At 41.1% G+C, this 19,668-nt stretch overlaps 1 protein-coding gene across 1 annotated transcript in view; it reads left to right on the plus strand.

The window, feature by feature from the left end:
• The window catches only part of cntn5 (contactin 5), a 229,839-nt gene that overhangs the window by 71,011 nt on the left and 139,160 nt on the right, over positions 1-19,668 (plus strand). The window contains exon 3 of the mRNA XM_080772412.1: positions 17,604-17,804. Coding sequence (XP_080628538.1) covers positions 17,604-17,804 — 201 coding nt within the window. The remainder of the gene's footprint in view (positions 1-17,603; positions 17,805-19,668) is intronic.

Below are 19,668 nucleotides of genomic sequence, written 5' to 3' on the forward strand. Positions count from 1 at the left end.
GAACTGGGGACCCCCCCTCCCACACACACACACACACACACATACACACACGCACGCACGCACGCACGCACGCACGCACGCACGCACGCACGCACGCACACACACACATTTGGGTCGACTTGGGTTGAGGACAGGACATATCACAGTGCTGGGACGCTTTGGTTTGGTTTGGGCTTTCTAAGGCATTCAATTTAGTTTGACTTGGTTCTACTTCTAGATATTGTGAAAATATTTATTTATTATTTGACAATTTGGCAAATGTTTCACCAGTTTCTATAGTTCGTTGATTGCGTTTGAAGCAGTATTGGTCTTTTTGTTTTGTAGGTATTATAAATGTCTTAAAAGTCCTAAAATTGTCACTGCACTGTCATCTGGAGACCTCCCTCGCCCCCCCAAAAAAATCTAATGTGGGGAGGGGGGTTCTCAATCCACAGGTTGAGAACCACTGGTATGAGGGACAGTTTAATTATGCACTTCTAGATCAAATCCTTGGATCCACCGCCCCCACAGCCACAGGTGCATATTGTGCTACAGTAGATGAGGAAACACTTGCCTTATCTGTCACAGAGAGAAACCTTTCAATCAAACCTGCATTATGTTATGCCCTATAAACCCTCGGATGAATATAAACTGCTCGGTGACCTTGATGGAATTAAATGCTGCTTTTTGAAAAATCTTTTTTGTGTCCGTCTGTGAACAGCTAACCCGGTCGATGCCAAATTTTGCACACACACTTTTTTGATATTACTCCTCCAGATTCTGTGCAAAAATCCCACAAATCGGTACACAATATCTCTATAATCATGTGTTCAAGATGGATCTGTGTGATATTTCATATTCCATCCAAATTAGCTTTCAAAGTTTGCAGGATTGGCCCTTTTGAAACAAAAAGCAAATCATGAACGCAGCATGCAATTTACGTGAAATCTTTCACAGACTTGCCTACTAGGCTGAGGAATATATCCCACCCTTTTCACATTTGCCTGTTATAGCGCCACCAACAGGTGGATTTTAATGTTTTTAAACATGCCATCCAATTGCCATTGATGGTGTAAGAACAAATGGCACCCTTTTCACATTGGCCTGTTATAGCACCACCAGGAGGCCACAACCTGACCTGGCCTGGTGGAGACCTGTGCCCCGAGGGGCACTTTTTCTAGTTATTATTACTAAACCGGTGCCCGGCTGTAAAGCACCAAGGCGGTAACGATGGAAGTTGGAGATCCATGCCCCACCCACACCGGATATGCAATAACCGTGTCAGAGAACCCACTCCACCCGCACCATCTGTGACTTCTGTGTCCCTTTTTTGCCCATATATGTAGATTTCGGATATTTGTTTCTACGTGTCCCTTTATTCCTATATATGAAGTGCTGTGTCAGCCATGCCCAAATATGGAGTGTTTGTTGTGATGTCAGAACAGACCAGCTCCATGGAGCCTGGGCAGGGGCCCTGTCCATAGCCTTTTGTGGCGGTTCTGGACAACCATGGGTCCAAACGACTCGACACCGGGCACTGCACTCCCTGTGGGGGTGTGGAACGCGTGTGTCGAATTTGAATCTTAGTATACACACAGAGACGTGGTGAAAACTTCAAATTTGACACACGCGTTCCACACCACCACAGGGAGTGCAGTGCCCAGTGTCCAGAACCAGCTGCAGTGTTGAGTCAGATGGGTGCATTTTCAGAGCATGTGTATTTGAATGATCAATCAACTTATTGTGTTCCAGTTTACTTTGGACCAGTGGAACTAACGTACTATTCCTATTTATGTCTGTGTGCGTGCGTGTGTGCGTGCGTGCGTGAGTGCGTGCGTGCATGAGTGCGTGCGTGCGTGTGGTCCAAATTAAATGTCAAAGCCAACTGGAAGTCAAGAGCTGGCTATTTGCTTTTTACTTACTTTGTTCTGAGTAATCCATGTCCGTGGTGAAGCACAATGTTTTCAAAGTTTTTACAAATGTTATTTTGCAACGGTTCCAGCTTTCCCTATATGAAAAACAATAGGATTATGCTGTGATGTATGAATTAATAGATTTGTTTCTACTGGTTTTCTGTGAACATCAACAATTGTGATTTCATGTTTCACAATTTGGTATAATCATGAAACTAAGTCTGTTAATTAAGTTACACCTTGCCCTCATCTCCTCACCATTACACACGTTGATATGAATTAATACATTAATTTAATTTTGTCGACTAAAACTATGACAAAAACTAAATAAAAACTAAACCAAATCCATGCTATGATGACTAAAACTACTGTATGACTAAATATATTGACAATTTTGTCAAAAACTGAAATTAACAGACATAAGTAATTTTATGTTTGGTTGTGCTTGGGTGTTGCACTCTGAAAACAGCAGATCTACAAGCTGTGATTGCAATCTGTAGTGGATGCTCAGAAAACAATTAAGATCTGAGGCCAATTCTACAAATACAGTCGTGCTCAAACCTTTTCATGTCAAGGACCCCCAAAATGTATATGTAAATTTAAAGAGTTGTACAAAATGTTCATTTTTCAAAATAACAAATCTACTAGCTCATATGACGCAATATGAGCTTGTATATCTGCAATTTTGAATAGCCAAACTAAAATTACTCTGTTTTAATGGCTTAAATCAAACCTGGTTCATACTTCATCGTATGATGGCATCACATATGCACAACAATAGCAGATCTCCAAGCTCATATCTCTGCTCTCATGCTATGGCTCTATTTTAGGCCCAGTCGATCCCTTTAGTGTTAAGTTTGACTGTGCGTCCTCTGTTAACCTCTCTCTCTCTCTCTTTCGTGCTGTGTTCCATTTAGTTTAGTTTCTGTGAGCCATTTAATCACAAAGGAGACGGGTGCTACCGTATGTTCTATGCGCCAGACAGCGTTGAGAGCCGCTCGTGTTTTCCTCGCCTAGAGCTCCCTCCCAGTAGAACTTGTGCCTTTGAGTAAAAGCGAGCGACACTTCAGGCTGGGACCACCTTAGTCGTTTAGTATCAACTGTAGTTCAGTTCACCTGTTTTTATTTGTATTTTTTACCCTGCCACGTAAAATTAGTTTTGTGTTTCCGTTCTGTATGAAGTTCACTTTAATTCCTCTTTAAACACTTTAATCTCACTTTAATCAATTACTCAGTACTTAATCTTTGTCGTTGATAACTTCAAAGAAAAGCAGATCTAAAGGTTAGCCCGCGCTAGTCACGTAACAGAAGGTACTGTATAGTCAACGCTTCTCACATACTGATAAGTCTTTTCTTTGCAGTTCTATAGTATAATGTATTTTTACATGAACGCAGCTTGATGCCTGCAGGTCCTTTCAAATAAGACCATGCTTTCAGCTTTGCACAGAAGCAACGGGAGCTAAATCCATCTCTGTCCTCCACATGCATATGTTGAAAGCTAAAAGGTGTAGTGTCTATTGTGTCCAGGGCTGAGTATTAGCCAGTAACTCTATCATACATGCACTGGCGGCCCGCGGGCCACATGCGGCCCCCACCTTCACTTAATGTGACCCTTAGGTTAATATCAGAATACTGATATATTATTGATTTCAGCTGTTACAATTCCAAACATGACCCGCTTTTGTATGTCCAATGTGTTTGGATTTAGTTCATAAAGTTATAACTAAATTCATTTGAAATTAAATAAAGTTTATTTTTCAGGATTCCAATAAAAATAAATTGCCACATTTTTTTCAGGATTTCAATAGCTGATCTACAAACTCAAAATGTCGCCGTGCGACGTGTGAGCTTGTAGATCGATTATTTTTGCAACGACGGTCATATGCAACGTGGCCCTCTGGAGTGAGTGTGGAAATATAGTGGCCCTCTCCATCATCAAAGTTGCCCACCCGTGCTCTATATGATCGTTACTGCAGAGATTTTCTGTTACCTTGGGGAGAAACTTGGAGATTAAAAGGACTGTATAAAGTAAACGTAGCTGGTTGAGGGACGAGTGGAGTAGTCAATCACACTTGAATCTGAGGTCTTCTCGGATAGTCCCTGGTTAGATTCTTATTTTATTATTCTTGCTTCTTACTTTAGTCCAGGGCTCGAAATTAACTTTTTTACTTGGTAGCACTGGTGCTCCCAAATTCAGAATGAAGGAGCACCAGAAAAAAATTAGGAGCACCCACCAAAATTTTACGAGCACCAATATGTAATCGATTTTTTACATTCATTATTATTACACTTGTAGCCTACAGCAGTGGTTCCCAACATTTTTCATGTCAAGGACCCCCAAATTGACACTCATTAGCCCACGGAACCCCATTTGAAAATATATGCCAGGGACCCCCATAAGAGAAGACTTTTACGGCTCTAGCAGTGATTTTCAGTTATTTACATTTCAAGGACCCCCAGTTTGACCTGAAATTCCTGAATTAGGCTACCTCTGGGACCTCACTGTATATTGCAAAATCAAAGTTAATTTAACTGAGTGTACAATTGTACAGTGAAATTGGTTTACCCATAGTATGTAGTACACTCTCAGAGTTTCAGACCCATAAGGGTCCATTTGGTTCCTAACTATCATTTAACCGAGGACCCCTAGGGGTCCCCGGGTCCCCGGACCCCACTTTGGGAACCACTGGCCTACAAGCCAGTTGGTATGAGATGCTATTTTTGTGGCAATAAACCAGTTGAAAATATAATTAAATTCTAAATACTGTCTCTGCTATAATTTCTGGATTTGTAAATGGCTACAAAACCCTTTGTTTTATGTAGGCCTGCTTTTTGATTGAAGTAAAAAAAAAAATATATATATATATATATATATATATATATATATATATATATATATACTGTATATATTTATGAGAAGTTATTTTCATAACATCGTACATTTTCATGTCTAGGAAAATGTCTTGTGTGTGTGTGTGTGTGTGTGTGTGTGTGTGTGTGTGTGTGTGTGTGTGTGTGTGTTGCCTCCACACATTCCATTCAATTGAGCCCTTTTGTTGTCTCTCACAGCTGAGGACCTCAGGTCCAGCTGATGTTGATCGCCCAATCAGTCCACGGACTGACGGGAGGTTAGAGGAAGCAAGAAGCCACGGAGATTTCTTTAAAATATCATAACTCTGGACAGGAATGGACTAGGAACTTACTTTTTTTTTTACATGCTCAGATCTTTATGCTCTACAAGTTTAAATCATCTCGCGGGACGGAACCGGCCGCGATCGTTTTGGTCGCACTACAGTAATTATATGCAGTAGCACTGGTGCTCCCAATTATATTTTGAGATCGCACAGATTAAAATTCAGGCGCATTTGCGACCAAAATGGTCGCTATTTCGAGCCCTGCTTTAGTCCAAATTCTAGATTCAGTTTTTTGAGGGGCGGTAGCCCCTCCTATGGCCTATGGTTGTGTGAAATATAGCGATGATGTGATTGGCTGAGCACGGAATTGAGATCATTTGATAGGCTGAGCAAAGTACGTATTGAGGATAAAAAGTGAAGGCGGAAAAGTGAGGACGGAAAAGTGAGGACACAAATTGTGATTGACCATCACCAGAATGAGATGATGTATGCTGATGAGAGCGCCCCTCACTTCACACAGGTGCTATTTTTACATTACATTATAATGTTCTTATTTTGATCACAAAACCCCAGTCAGTCTCCGGATTTTCTTCAGAATATGTATAACACTGAATTTACTGTTCACTATGGCACATTAGGAGTCCACTATTACAGTGGTTTCTCAAACTTATATTTTTATTTTTGAGGGGCGCTGGCCCCTCCCATGGCCAGCTTTCCGGGTTTGTGTGAACACAAACATTGGCTTGTGATTGGCTGATCACCCCATAGCGATGATTTGATTGGCTGAGCAAAGTACATATTGTATTGAAGCTAAGGGTGAGGGCAAAAAACATGATTAAGATGATGCATGATGATGCATGATTGATGATAAGAGTGCCCCTCACTTCAAACAGGTGTGATTTTTATTTTCAAGAACCAGCATAACTCTGAGAGTGTATGGGTCCATTTGGTTCCATTTGTACACTCAGTGTTACAGACCTGTAATGGTCATTTGGGGCTTTGCGTTTCTGGTAATATTATTGCCCGCTCATTTTGTATGTCCGTAGCATTTTTTTTAAATTTGGACAAAAATGTCCACCACAAGCCAATGGTGATGAGCCCTTATCCTGATGCAGGAGTTGTGATATGAAATATAGCCTTTTACAGGAGTTGTGATATGAAACATGGCCCGTTACAGGAGTTGTGATATGATAGGCCTACTTAGTACTTTATGTATTCTGAAATAGGAGTCATGATGCAACTGTCACAATGAGATATGTATCCCGATACAGGAGTCACAATGCAGGTATTCGTATTGTACCTGCAATACCATATGCCTGCCGATCTGATGCACATGGAAAATGTTTAGAATATGGCCTTTGAGAGTGGGCAGGGTCACTGCATCACTGCCACCTTTTCTCTCCTCATTGCAGAGGCCAGAGGGCCATCATGTAGGTAAGGACTCATCGTATTAAAAACTAAGAAACAAAAGTGTACCAATATTGAATAATGTTTTTGACGTGGTCGGTCTGGAGGAAGAATTCGTCTGAGGTCAGTCTATACTGTCTCCTCCACTCATTCGTGCTGTCTTAGTCTACTCTATACACGTATATTTTATACGGGGGGGGGGGGGTAAAGAGAGGGCAGCACAATTATGTTTCTCCTGTACGTACTGTATGAAAGTGGGCTGGTGTGACATGATGTTCCAGGCCTGTCCACCCCCTGACTGAACTAGAGGGTCTGCTTGGAGTGTTAAGTGTGGTATGGTAATACCGCCGTGCCCCGGCTAAGCCACGTACTATTTCAATATTAAAAGTGGGTTGCAGGGAATATAGATGTGGAGTCCTGTATAAGTGATGCATGAAGTCATTTTCACCAAGGGCAAAGGAGTCAGCCACTAGAAATATGGTTTCTTATGCAAGTGTCGTTGGGGAATTGGATGGGGTATTTGCATGCAGTGCGCAGGGGGAGAATCATGCATTGAATAAATACCTTGCGAGATAGATGTAAGAAAAACAAGGGGGGAAAAAGCATTACGGAGTTTCGCTTAAACGTATTGTCTAGACAGAGTGGCTTGCCACTGTAAAATCCATTCTTGCCAATTGCCTCTTCGGTAAAATGAACCAGGGATCTGGGAAAAAACATAAAAATGGGTGTGCAGAACCTATATCAGCAGGCACAGCTGTGACATTACGTATGTAAAGCCTAAAAGCGCTGCACAGTTTGGGAGCAATTTGCAGGCTCCTCATCAGCTCTGATTATCACGCTCCAACTGACGGGCAAACACCGGCTTAATTGAACACCCCTCAAACTCCACCACCCCCCACTTCTGTGCTCAACACTTGAGTTTAGGAAAATGAAAATTAGCTCGCCACCCGAGCCTTGGCAATCATTCTACACACACACACAGACGCGCACACACGCAGGCACGCACGCATGCACCCACACGTGCACAGATATGCAGGCCGGCATGCACACAGAGACTCATGCACGCACGCACGCACACACACACCTACACATACACACGCGCACACACGCACACGCACACACACAGAAATGTACTTGGGACATGAGGCTAATGCCATATAGTAAAATGGTGTGGCTGCCTCTGCACCATGTACAGTAAACCTGTTATTATCGTGTTTGTGTTGCTCGGTTATTGCCATTGTAAGTGCAACAGTTATTTGAATACAGGACATCCAAATAGTCGATTATCAAAAGACTGAAAATAGCTCACAACGCCTCGCCTCACAATGGGACGTTTAGTGCGAGCTGGCAGATCTGGTATTTTTTGCATGACACCACTGTACAACAAAGTATGAGATTGGGAGTAAGTGGTCTGTCAGACTAATCAATTTAATACACTAGCCCTTACCCGTTGTGAGATATTGCCCCGCCGGGGGTACTGCGCCCTGGGTGCATTTTCACATTTTTAATTCACAAATAAATTCATTATTTTTATTATTTGTTAAAAAGGGCTTCGTTAAGACCTCCATATTATTATGGTCAATGCCTGTGTGAAAAGTGGGAGCGATTGGTGCAGGCGGTGAGGAGATACGGCAGTGTTTCTGACACAGACACACATTCAGACAGACAGACATTGACTGAATTACGGCGGTGTTTCTGACAGACAGACACACATTCAGACAGACAGACATTGACTGAATTATAGTATGATTACAAAAAAACCCCAGCATAAAATCAATTACTTTTTTTCACTTTGATTTGTTGATACTGTACATTTTTCATTTTGATTGTAATAAAAACATGCTTCTTGATTATTCCGTTAATTGAAAAAGTAATCCAGAGAATAGTCACTATGAGAAGATAATCAATAGTTGCAGCCCTAAGGCGTATCATCAGCAGGATAGAGGCTGTTGGATTCATGTTAGAATATAATTGAGCAAAAACCAAGGACAAGATCACCCCAGCTATATACACAGATCTGCTGGGACTTAAAACACCATTCTCACCACCCTCCCATTATTCCCTGGATGTTTCGCTATGCCTCTTGTAAGGTTGAGACAACTCATCACAGTGCGCAGCACACCGAGGATCAGTCCCTAGTCTGGGGTTTTAGTTACCAAGTCGAGTCTGATCGGAGGAGAGGTGCTGCCGCATATGATCTATGGATTCCTCAATCCGTAATGATATTCCGCTGAATAAATGGTCTCAAGCATAATCAGCTTCAGTCAATATGATCTCCCTGTGTAGGTCTCCATTAATCTTACAGCTGCTGTGGCTAATCATGTCCGTGTACTCGAGGCCCCCGTGCTGGCGTCTCACCTACTTATGTTATTCTAATTAATTTTTCACACAGCAGCGCCACGGCTGACGATGAGCCTAAGATTCATACATTGTCTTCTTCTGTGATATGGAGCTCAACACTGCAATACCACCAGATGACATTTAGACCATTCTCCCCAGCCATTATTTATTTATTACACAGACAGGGTGTATATGCACGAGCGCGCACGCACGCACACACATTTGAATCACTGTACTTGTGAGGACATTCATATTTCAGATTTTTTTCCCTTCTTTTTTACACCATAACCCATAAAGCTATACCTAAGTATAAATCAAGCATTGCATAACTCCAACCCACACCCCTAAACCTACCTCGACATGCCTGCACCTTTAAATAATTATAAACCTAACAAAAAATATTTTTTGGCATTTTGCCCACGCACGCACACAGGCACGCACGCACCCACACTACCCTAAGCATATCTGTGCCATGTTGTTCAACCTCACTGCCTTATCTTTGCAGCTTATTTATTCCATATTTAGTCATCTCATACACTGTACCAATGTGACTCGCATCCATTATGTTCATACTGTTGCCGTCGAGCAGAAACCTTGTGTATCCATATTTTAATTTTTATAATTTTTTTGCCCTACTTGATCATCCAAATGTTTCTCACAAAAGTAGTGAAAATGGCAGATCTACAAGCTCACAACGTGCTATGATGCAATGTGTTGTGAGGTTGTACTGTATATAGGCCTATCGCCTATTTTCACTATTTTAATATTTTTTAAATAATATATTTTGGACATGTTTCCATACGGCAGCAACTATATAGTGTCTCTGTGTGTGCATACTGCATGGTAGCCTACATTAGTCAGTAGATTACACTGAATAATTTACTATGTACACAGACGCACACAATACAGCATATAAGGGAATCTCTTACACCGGTATAGGTGTAAAATAAATTAATTTAGTTCTAGATAACACGTTCTGACCTAATGTGTTTATTGTCGAGGTGAAGGGCAGCACCAATGCATCTTTGTAAAGTGTATAATAATCAATTTTTACAAAATGTCCAAGTCCTGGTGAGAAAAGGAAGAATGAAGCAGGCACAAAGAAAAAAAACATTTCTCACATTGTGTTCTTCGTCCGCGTACAAAACGGCCAGTGTCTGCCTTTGAGATCTTATCTCAGAAGTAATGATCGCTCCGTGCCTTCACTTCACCTCACAGCTCTCCCTCCTGGATACGCCAATGGGAACTTCCTGTTTTTGTAGCCGCCAAATGAAAGGGATCCGAGATCGGCACGGGGTCGTTTCTTTTTTATCAGATGAAGGTGACAGGCGCTTGTCAGCTTCGCCAGTCAAACAGACAAAGGGCTCTCCCTCTCTCTCTCTCTCTCTCTCTCTCTCTCTCTCCCTTCTGATAAGCCGTATTTGTCAGGAATTAGCCCCCCCATCTCAACTTCAAATGTTAGTCCCCTCAAAGAAGCTGACCTTTTCTGTCATGCTCTTGACAGGACAGGAGCAGTCAAAATGCTTATGCGTGCAAGTGTTAACACATAGGTATGACATGAGGATATTACATTCCATAAGGTATTCACGGTTGTTTGCCTCTGTGTAGTCTACAGTATGCCCCTTAATTAGGAATTATACAATAGTTAAACAATGGCTTTCAAAATGTATGACACAAAATCCACAAGAACGACCTAAAATACTTGTTTCTTCAGAAATTCAGAATTCATCAACATCCACATTGTTGATGAAAAACATTTGTGTCAGTTTGCAGTTCAACTAAAATAATAATAATAATATTTTAGACCACTTTGTAGGCTAAGGTTACTACGTACATACAGTACGTCTCCATGCAGAGTAATCTACATATCCATACATTATTTAGTCATACCCGAAACGACTACAAAACAGTGCAGGTAGCGCACATGGATGTACTGTATGTATCACAGCGTCATAAGACATCCTGCATGCGAAACAAGGTAGAAACAACCAGGAACAGATGACAGGTGAGCAGGTATAGACCACAGGGGTCATCTATCCAGACAGCATCATGAAACACATGGGAGCCCAGACATGCAGCCCAGCATGGGGCTCAGCCAGCAACATAACAACCCTGCATGCAATTTAAACACACACACACACACACACACACACACACACACACACACACACACACACACACACACACACACACACACACACACATAAAGATGCATACTGGAACCTAGATGCTGTAGATTGACCTTCATTGATCCTGAGTGCCAGCTCAGGTACAGCCAGATAAAGAGTGAGTAACGTTCTGTGCGATGCAGTCATATAGGAAGAATAACCAAGTCACATCACAAGATCCTGTACTAGGCTTTTATTTGGCAACATGCTCACAGTGTCAGCTTGTAAATGGGCTATGCTTAGGTCATTGTTCACCTACTACCACGACAATACGACATGCCCAACATTGGGATGCTATATAGGGTTCAAGTGGTTAATGGTGCACCATCAGCACATTGGTGGTTTTGATGGCTTTGAGGACCCATTTCTGTTTCCTCAAGGAACTTTCGCAAAAAGGTTATTTAGAACCACATGAGGAACACAAAAAACTGGATAAATAAAATGCTTCTTCAGTACGTACTGTAGGTGATGGATCTTCATGGAACCATATAGCCTTTTAAAGAAGTCATTATTGTAGTCCACACATTGTGAGAGCAAATCAATATTAATCATTTAAGAAAAGACCCATTGATTCAACTGGAAGAAAAAGAACACATGCAGTAAACCGGAGTGTTTTTAATTAAATTCTTCAGAACCAAATTAGCCTCCATTTGTATCATTGTTTATTGTTTTAACCACATATTTTGACTTTGGGTGCTCAATGTGCTCATGCAGGCACTCGGCACACACTCTTATTTATTTTTGTATAATCATTCATTCACCGTACAGTATGTTTGTCTGAAATGTTTGCATTGTTCCGTCTACACCTCATCCCTTCACCAAAAATAGCCGATCTACAAGCTCAAAACGCGTTTTTGATCAGCTATTGTTAGCACATGTTCCCCCCCAGAATAGGCATGGGGTCAATAAAATGTTGAATCAGTCAATCAAAAAAAATGTAAAAAATATAATGAATGGACGAATTAACACTCAACATTACACTGCAGTGTAGGTTTTTAAAAGCCGGGTTTGAGCCGAGCGAGGAGATGTTTCAGAGCCTTGTGCAATGTTCCTTCACTGCGAAGACGGGCCATAAAACCATTCAAAATGTCATATTATTTGAAATCACCTACTGAACGGGAGACATCTTTCACAGCCTTATGTCTTTCAGCAGCACCTCAGACTGTCGTTTAGCACCTCTCCATTGCTGAAATGTTTTAGAAACGTGTGCAAAAATGGACTATAAAGACTGTGAAATCACCACCTCTGAGGTGACACTTTGGTATTCACAGTGAGCCTCGAACAGTACTGTGTCTAACAGAGGTATTACATAGCATGTCAGGAGTCACAGATAGTCATTATGTTTGGGTCATTTCAAGTTCAAGGTGGATTTTTGGTTATGGTCAGTGGTGGAATAAGTACTCAGATATTATTCATGCAGTAAATGCTAGAAATGCTCTGTTACAAGTAAGCATATGTATTCAAAAATTGAACTGAGTATAAGTTAAAAAATATAAAAATAATAACTGATTAGAACCAAAATAATCATTTTGATTAATTGGAAATCACCTCTCTTATTCACTGGACAAGAGACATCCTTTATTTTCTCAGCCTGGATACAAATCTGACTCTCATTAAGTGGCTCCTCCAACATGTTTGGGAGATGATGGGATCCATTCAGAAGATACATTTCACATTTCATCCCTGATTGAAGCACTGTACGTGGTCTGGGTATGGGTTGATATGAAGGGTTTACTGAGGCGTTATGCTGATTACAAAATGGCATGCTGATTACTAATGTTGTGACAAGTCATATTTCTCTGCTGTCGGGCAGAAACCTTTATATATTGTATTATATTGTGAAAAAGCAATAGGAGGTTAGCAGTTGCGCATTTGAAGAAAATTCTGAAGTAGAGTGTTCTTCCGGATGCTTCAAACGCCACTGAGCAACTTCCATTGAAATTAATGCCCTCTAGTTTATAACTCTATGGTATAGAATTTATCAGAGGAATTCAAGTTTCAGAATGGACATGCAGTGAATCAGCCATGATTTAATCGAGGGAGGAGACCCTGCCTTCCTTTGCGAAAGCAATAACATTACATCGTTTTTTTGGTTAGAACTACATATGTGATATGTATTCTTTTATATATTTTTCCTGGACAGAGTATTTTAGAAGGTTTCAATCATTCATAATAGTGTTTGTTCATAAGCTGGTCCACCATTGGATTGCATTCAAGCGACCTCAGCGGCTGCAGTTTGCCTCCCAGTGCTACAAATCTGTCCAGCTATCTGATTATAGAAAATGGCGTAGATGAACATAGCTTCTTTTCTTTTCTAAAATAGCATGCGACAGTACATGTCTGTCCTTCCCAGACATGCTGACTAGTGTGGTAAAGCCTGATTCATACTTTTTTGTGTGCCGATGTCACGCACCGAGAATAGCCAACCTACAAGCTCACAGCACTTTGCGGGTTCCGACGCGTTGTGACCTTGTAGGCCTGCCATACCCGTCCGTTCTTGGTGCATGACTTATCACGCGACGGAGCATAAGTTAGGCTTAAGATGGAGGCTCTGAACCACATGAGAGCCAACCAGTCACACCGAACAACACGAGCAAAGTCTACTTGGCTGGTTCTCAGCCAAGTGCTCATTTGTTCGCTTACCAATTTTCATTCCAAAATACCTCTCATTTGAAGCCTCTCCTGCCTCGTCCCACGGTAGTAAAATTAAGTCAATGTCATCTCCCCACTTGCAGGGTGTGCAAATGCTTCTTTTTTGTGGTTGTTATTGCCGATGACACATCCTCAAAGGCATAATCATTCCTTCCTTGCTGCTCAATTATATAATGTATGATTCAAAATACTTTATCATGTCAGAGAAATAAACACCCACCTTCCCCTGCCTTGCTTTCCCTTTTCAGGACTGTGACTATGCTCTTGTCAAACGCAAAGCAGCCAGTCTTTTTACATGGCTCTGTAAGCGCTCTATCTTTACAGCACAGCTCTCCTTTTCAACATACAGTAGATTATTATGATAGTTCAGGCAGGCACAACAATCAGTCGTCCCTCCGTGCTCATGCTCACACAATTTTCACATTCACTAACAAGCTAATATAGTACGCCCTCAATACTAATGGATCTTTCTAGTCTTTTTAAGCATCAGAACAGTGTTCACTCTTCATTTCTGTTAAGCTCAGCATTGGTCACAGCACCATTCCTGCAGCCTGTCAGTAATCAAACACCGGCCCCACCTCCTCACCAGCCTAAATGTACGATTCTGTGGATTGTACGACTTTAACTTATGCCCCTCGAATGGTTCGTTGTTATGTTCATGTAATCGCTATCTTAGGCTCTGCTTCTCGGGGGAAAGTGATCTCAGATTGAGTGTCATGCTTGTGTATGTAGCCCAGTGGCATATATGCCTGTAGTTCTATGTAAATCCACCAGGAACACTGTCACTTTAAGAGTGCCATGTTCTGGGGGTCAAGGGTTACACTGAAAAACGTCTTGAATAATAAGAAGCAACCTGTATTTGTGGGGATTCTTTGAGAAGATCTTGCTGGTAAAAATGCAATACTTGCATTGTATATTTTCAGATACAAATGTAAACACATTCTTGATGCAGTATAGTATGAGTGTATTTCCAGATGATTAAGAATACATGTTGTCAGTGTTGGGGAGTATTAAGCTACATGTAGCTGAGCTACGTAGCTTAGCTACATTTTGCTGTAGCTTGTGGTAGCTTAGCTACATTCATATTGGTGTACCTCGTCAAGTAGCTCAGCTACTTTTTGGGTAATTTTTGGTAGCTTAGCTACTCAAGTTACAAGCTACAATTTTGGGCAATAACATGAAATAAATATATTCATTTTGACCATTGGTTGCTGTGTTAATGCTTGTACTAGAACAACCCCCCCACTAGAACACCACAAGTTCAACAGTGGTGTCCCATCCAGTGCCGCATGTGAGCGGCTTTTCAGTGTTGGCAAGGACATTTTCAGTGCCAAACGCAACCGCTTATCCGATAAGAACTTTGAGAGACTGCTCATGTGTCGCGTCAACAAACGGTTCTGCCCTGGCATATAAAAAAATATAGGCCCAACTTTCTTTTACAGTTAAGTTACAGTTTAGGTTGTGTTAAGTTAAGATTTATTTATAGGTGTGGCTATCAAGAGACCTTTATTATTATTTTCACAGTTAAGATGTGTTAACATTGACGATCAAATGCCATTTAAACACACAGTATCCTCAACAGATCCTCTTTTATTTGTGTGACTGTAAAGACTATGCCCGTTTTAATAACATTCTCAACAATTGGTTTGTTTTATCCTTTCTTTAATGGGGGAAAATCTGTCTAGAACAGGGGTCTTCAAATGTTGACGATCAAATGTCATCATGTAACAGTTGTTTAGTTATAATGTAGGTGTAGTTCTCATTATACAAGGGTCTCTTTTTTTACAGTTAAGATGTGTTAACATTGACGATTAAATGCCATGTATAACACACAGTATCCTCAACAGATCCTCTTTTATTTGTGTAAGTCTCTAAGTCTTTTTTATTTTTTTTATTTTTTTTAATAAAACTGTTGAGAGGCATATTTCAGCTGGCATCGTGGCATGTGACTTTTTTGTAGGATATTATATTTTGTTTCATATGCACCGCATGTACATTCTCAATTTAACGCTGAAAAATATAAAGTAGCTGAGCTACTTTTTCCATGTAGCTGTAGCTTTACAAGCTACATTTCTCCAGGGGTAGCTATGTAGCTTGATCAAGCTACTGCCATGGTGAGCTACTTGTAGCTTTACAAGCTACGCTTTCAAAGTAACTTCCCCAACACTGCATGTTGTTGATGGTTGCAGATTGTAAACAAGAGGTGAAAGCTGAACTAGCTATTATCAACTTGGTTGATATGAGTTTTTGTGTCTTTGTACTGTAAGTACTGCTTCTTTGTATTTCTATTTCTAATTCTACATTAAGTAAGTTGTAAGGTTGATCTCTTTATAGAGGTTACTATAATGTTGTGAATGTAATGTGTTTCTCAGTGGAAAAGGGTGAATCTTGGGAGACCAGTGTTTGCTCAGTGTGCGAGTTGGCCATTCCTCATACACTGTTTGTGGTGAGTTTTAGGTTTAACTCACAATTAATGTCATTTTATGTTTGTTTCATTGAAATGGAATATCTCATTTCATTGTGGTATCTTTCCTCTTTGTTTTATGTAGATAGTGCCACTACCGTATTTTGCATGCCATATTTGCCAAACTGTGGCATTCTTTATACCAATAAGATACACCAACACCAACTTCTTGGGAAATAAAGAACCCCGGCAATATATGTCTGTGTCCTGTGCCCTATTTGCCAGGTTACATGTAGATGATTCTGTATTATAACAGGAGCCAAAAGTGAATGCAATATCATTGCAATAAATGGTTAATCCTGATGAAAGTGGCTGACTGAGCCTAACCTGTTCACTCCCATATAATTGTGAGGACTCATATCTCTCATGTGTGAGTTTGCCACAGTTTTGACAGACTCTCGTCTCTAGCTCACATTATCTATTACATTGAAAGGAATCTCATCCTCTCCTGCTGCGTTACAGTTACACATCACATCACACTCAATTTGGGATTTGTGTGACAGTAATGTATGTGCCGTCAAGCTCCTTCTTAGAACACAGAATGGGAACGTTCTCCTCGGATCCTGGAAAACCGGTTTGTCGAGTATGATTAGCCTACTCGCGCGGTTAGAATTTCGACCCCGGTTTCACAGTGATTATTTGATAATTTGACGATCCGTTGCTTGTCCTATAGTTCATCATTGTACGAACGAGTTGCATAAAATCACAATGAGATGCTTAAGAGCGGAGCGGAATAGAATTATCCAATCAAAGGAAGGATGTTCAATAGAGAAACAGATAATCAAAGATAAGATAAAATACTCTAGAGGTTAAGACCCTCATCTGAGGGAAAACTGGCGGCGTTGGATTAATTACCGCCAGAGCTTGTCTCCTCTGACTCCCAATATGATTTCCAAAGCAAAGAAAATGAATAAGGGGGACCTCTAGGAGATCTGTCCAACCAGCTGTTATCTGTGTCAAATCGGTGTCATCCTTCAGGAGGGAATGAAACATTTTCACACGCATTCACTCGATAGCTATTTGGGAAGAGGTCAACTGTGTCGCTTTGTGCGTGTTGATGGAACCGTCTGATCTATAACCAGAGGCACCCGTACTGGCCAAGACACATTTCCCACCTGGGTGTTCTTCTATTGCCTCCCCTACTCGCAATTACCCTATACTGTCTCGAGAGAGGACAAAAAATAGTAATACATACATAATACAAAGTTGCCCCCTGACATGAAAATGTCTCTTCCTAAATCAAATTGACATTGCATCTACAGAAGGCTTTTGCTTTTGTGACTGAACTACAATACTGATGAAATGTATGTGAATTATTACATTTTTGGGGGAGGACTCCACATTTCAACATTAAGTAATTATTTGGGACTGTGAACTGCAAGATTAAACAGTGTACCAGTACTACTAGTTCATTTAAAACTTGACCTTGAGCTAGCTCTTATGAAGCGTGCGCAATAATGCCTTCTGCCTCTTTCCTCCTCACAGTATGATTCTGTGGTGACACCAGTGCGTGACTGAATTCCATTCGTGTCCTGTGTTTTTTCAGATTTTGCCAAATGTGTAGTGGGACGGCCGGTGACATACGCGGCGGTGCTGCGGATGAAGTCGGGCGGCTCAGCGTCGACACTGGGCTCGCGGAGCAGACCTCGACACGACCACGGCGGGGGCTCAATGACGCGTGACTGGCCGTCGCACCACCTGTCAGCCCTGAGTCTGATCAGCTCGCAGGAGGACTACAGGGGTGAGGGTGAGAATGTTTTTTTGGGCTTGTTTTTCTGTAAATTCGCTTGTACATTTTGGTAATTGCCGATTTTGCCGGTAATTGCGTTTTTGGGGGCTTGTTTCTAAAGTGTAGTTGCTTATTTGGGCTTGCGTCCTAATGCTGTTTAAACCAATGATTCTCAACAATTTCCATGTCAAGGACCCCAACATGAATATGTATTTTCCATCGACCCCCATCTGAAAATGTTTTCAGCCAGCAGCACCCACGTTGCCTGATTTGTGTTAATTATTAAACAATTTTAACCAGAGAACACTAAACCTTAATTCTGTCACATTGCTAACCCCACGTATATTTTACCCAATATAATATATTACACACAAAACAAAAAATGTCTCATCAAAATATTTAAAGTACAACAATACATGACAAAAGAATACAAAAAACCCTAACCCTAACCTAAAATAAATAAATCATCCCCCATGATACAGTAGCTGTCATGTTTTTCTTCTTCTCCTTTGGTCCACCAATTCCTGAGACATGATAATTGCATCAACAGCTTTATTTTAACCATCTACTGTATCACTAACCCTGGGTGAAATTCACCCGAACACCTGCTTGGAGAAAGAAACAGTGATGTGGGCAGGGAAACAAACCTATACCTTCTATGATGTCACTGAGCATCCCGAAGGTACCAACATATGTTAAAGATTAAAGTGCTCATGTGGCCTGTAGTCGCTTCTTTTGGGCTTCTTTTCATAGACCTGATTGCTTATTTCTCATCAGGCAACACTGGTGGTGGACAGTAACAAAGTACATTTACTTGAGTACTGTAAACAAACCACCACAGATCACAGATCAGATCCACCACTTGTTTGTGCCTGCAATCCGCCCTTCTAGACCAGAAATAAATCACACAGGCTGCATGGGCCAGGCTATACTTACACTGACTTTCACTCCACTACATTTCAGAGACAATACTGTAGCCTATTGACTCTACTACATTTGTACAGTATAGAGCACCGAAGTCTGACGTCAATATTGGTAGAGGGCGCTAAGTCCACGGGTTCATGCACGTTTCATTTGAAATGTAGGGGGATTTTAAATCGCCTCAAATAAGAACTGTGGTTGAAAAATATACAAATCATCCTGGCCGTTTCACTCATATGGATGTGAAGACTATGAACAATCAACTGACTGAAAATACTAATGTTACTGCTGCTGAATTACTTACATTTTCGCTAGAAACTTACTGTATCATAGTGAAAATAATCACTATTTCTGCACATGCATTGATAAAAAAACTAAAACGAAAAACTGCTTTTGAATACTCATTCAACCTAGCACTTTAACTCCAGTATAAATTTGACAGAGCAACTTTTACATGTACTGTATGTTGAGTACTTTGTCCACCAATGCTTGTTGCATTGAAGGAATGTCGTGTGACCTTGCTACGGGCATCTCGTTTGGTGGCCTCTTTAGATTTGGTTCTGGAAATGAATCTGACCGATCCATCATCGGCGCATGGGGGTGTGAAGTGACCGGGGCCGTGCCCTTTGTGAAATTGAGGTGGGATGGCGGCAATATCCTAGCGCTCTGGCAGCCCCCGTCAGTGTGGCGACTACGGACTGTGATGGATATCTGAGTCAGAATGGAAGATTTAATGCGTCAAACGCAGTGGGGAAAACCTGCTGTCATAAATCTGCATGGGTCACTGGATGCCCTGTCTGTCTCTATGATTAGCTACAGAGGACGTAATGACACGAGAACGCTCTGATGTTTGTTTAAAGACATCATTTCTGCTTTTTGAGTCTGGATTTCTTATGTTTAGTGATTCTCAATGTTTCTTTTATTTAAATTGTCAAGCAACCCCCAAATAAGAATGTACTGA

Source organism: Protomyctophum bolini, assembly GCF_963924005.1.
Source record: "Protomyctophum bolini genome assembly, chromosome: 9".
NCBI classification, from domain to species: Eukaryota; Metazoa; Chordata; class Actinopteri; order Myctophiformes; family Myctophidae; genus Protomyctophum; species Protomyctophum bolini.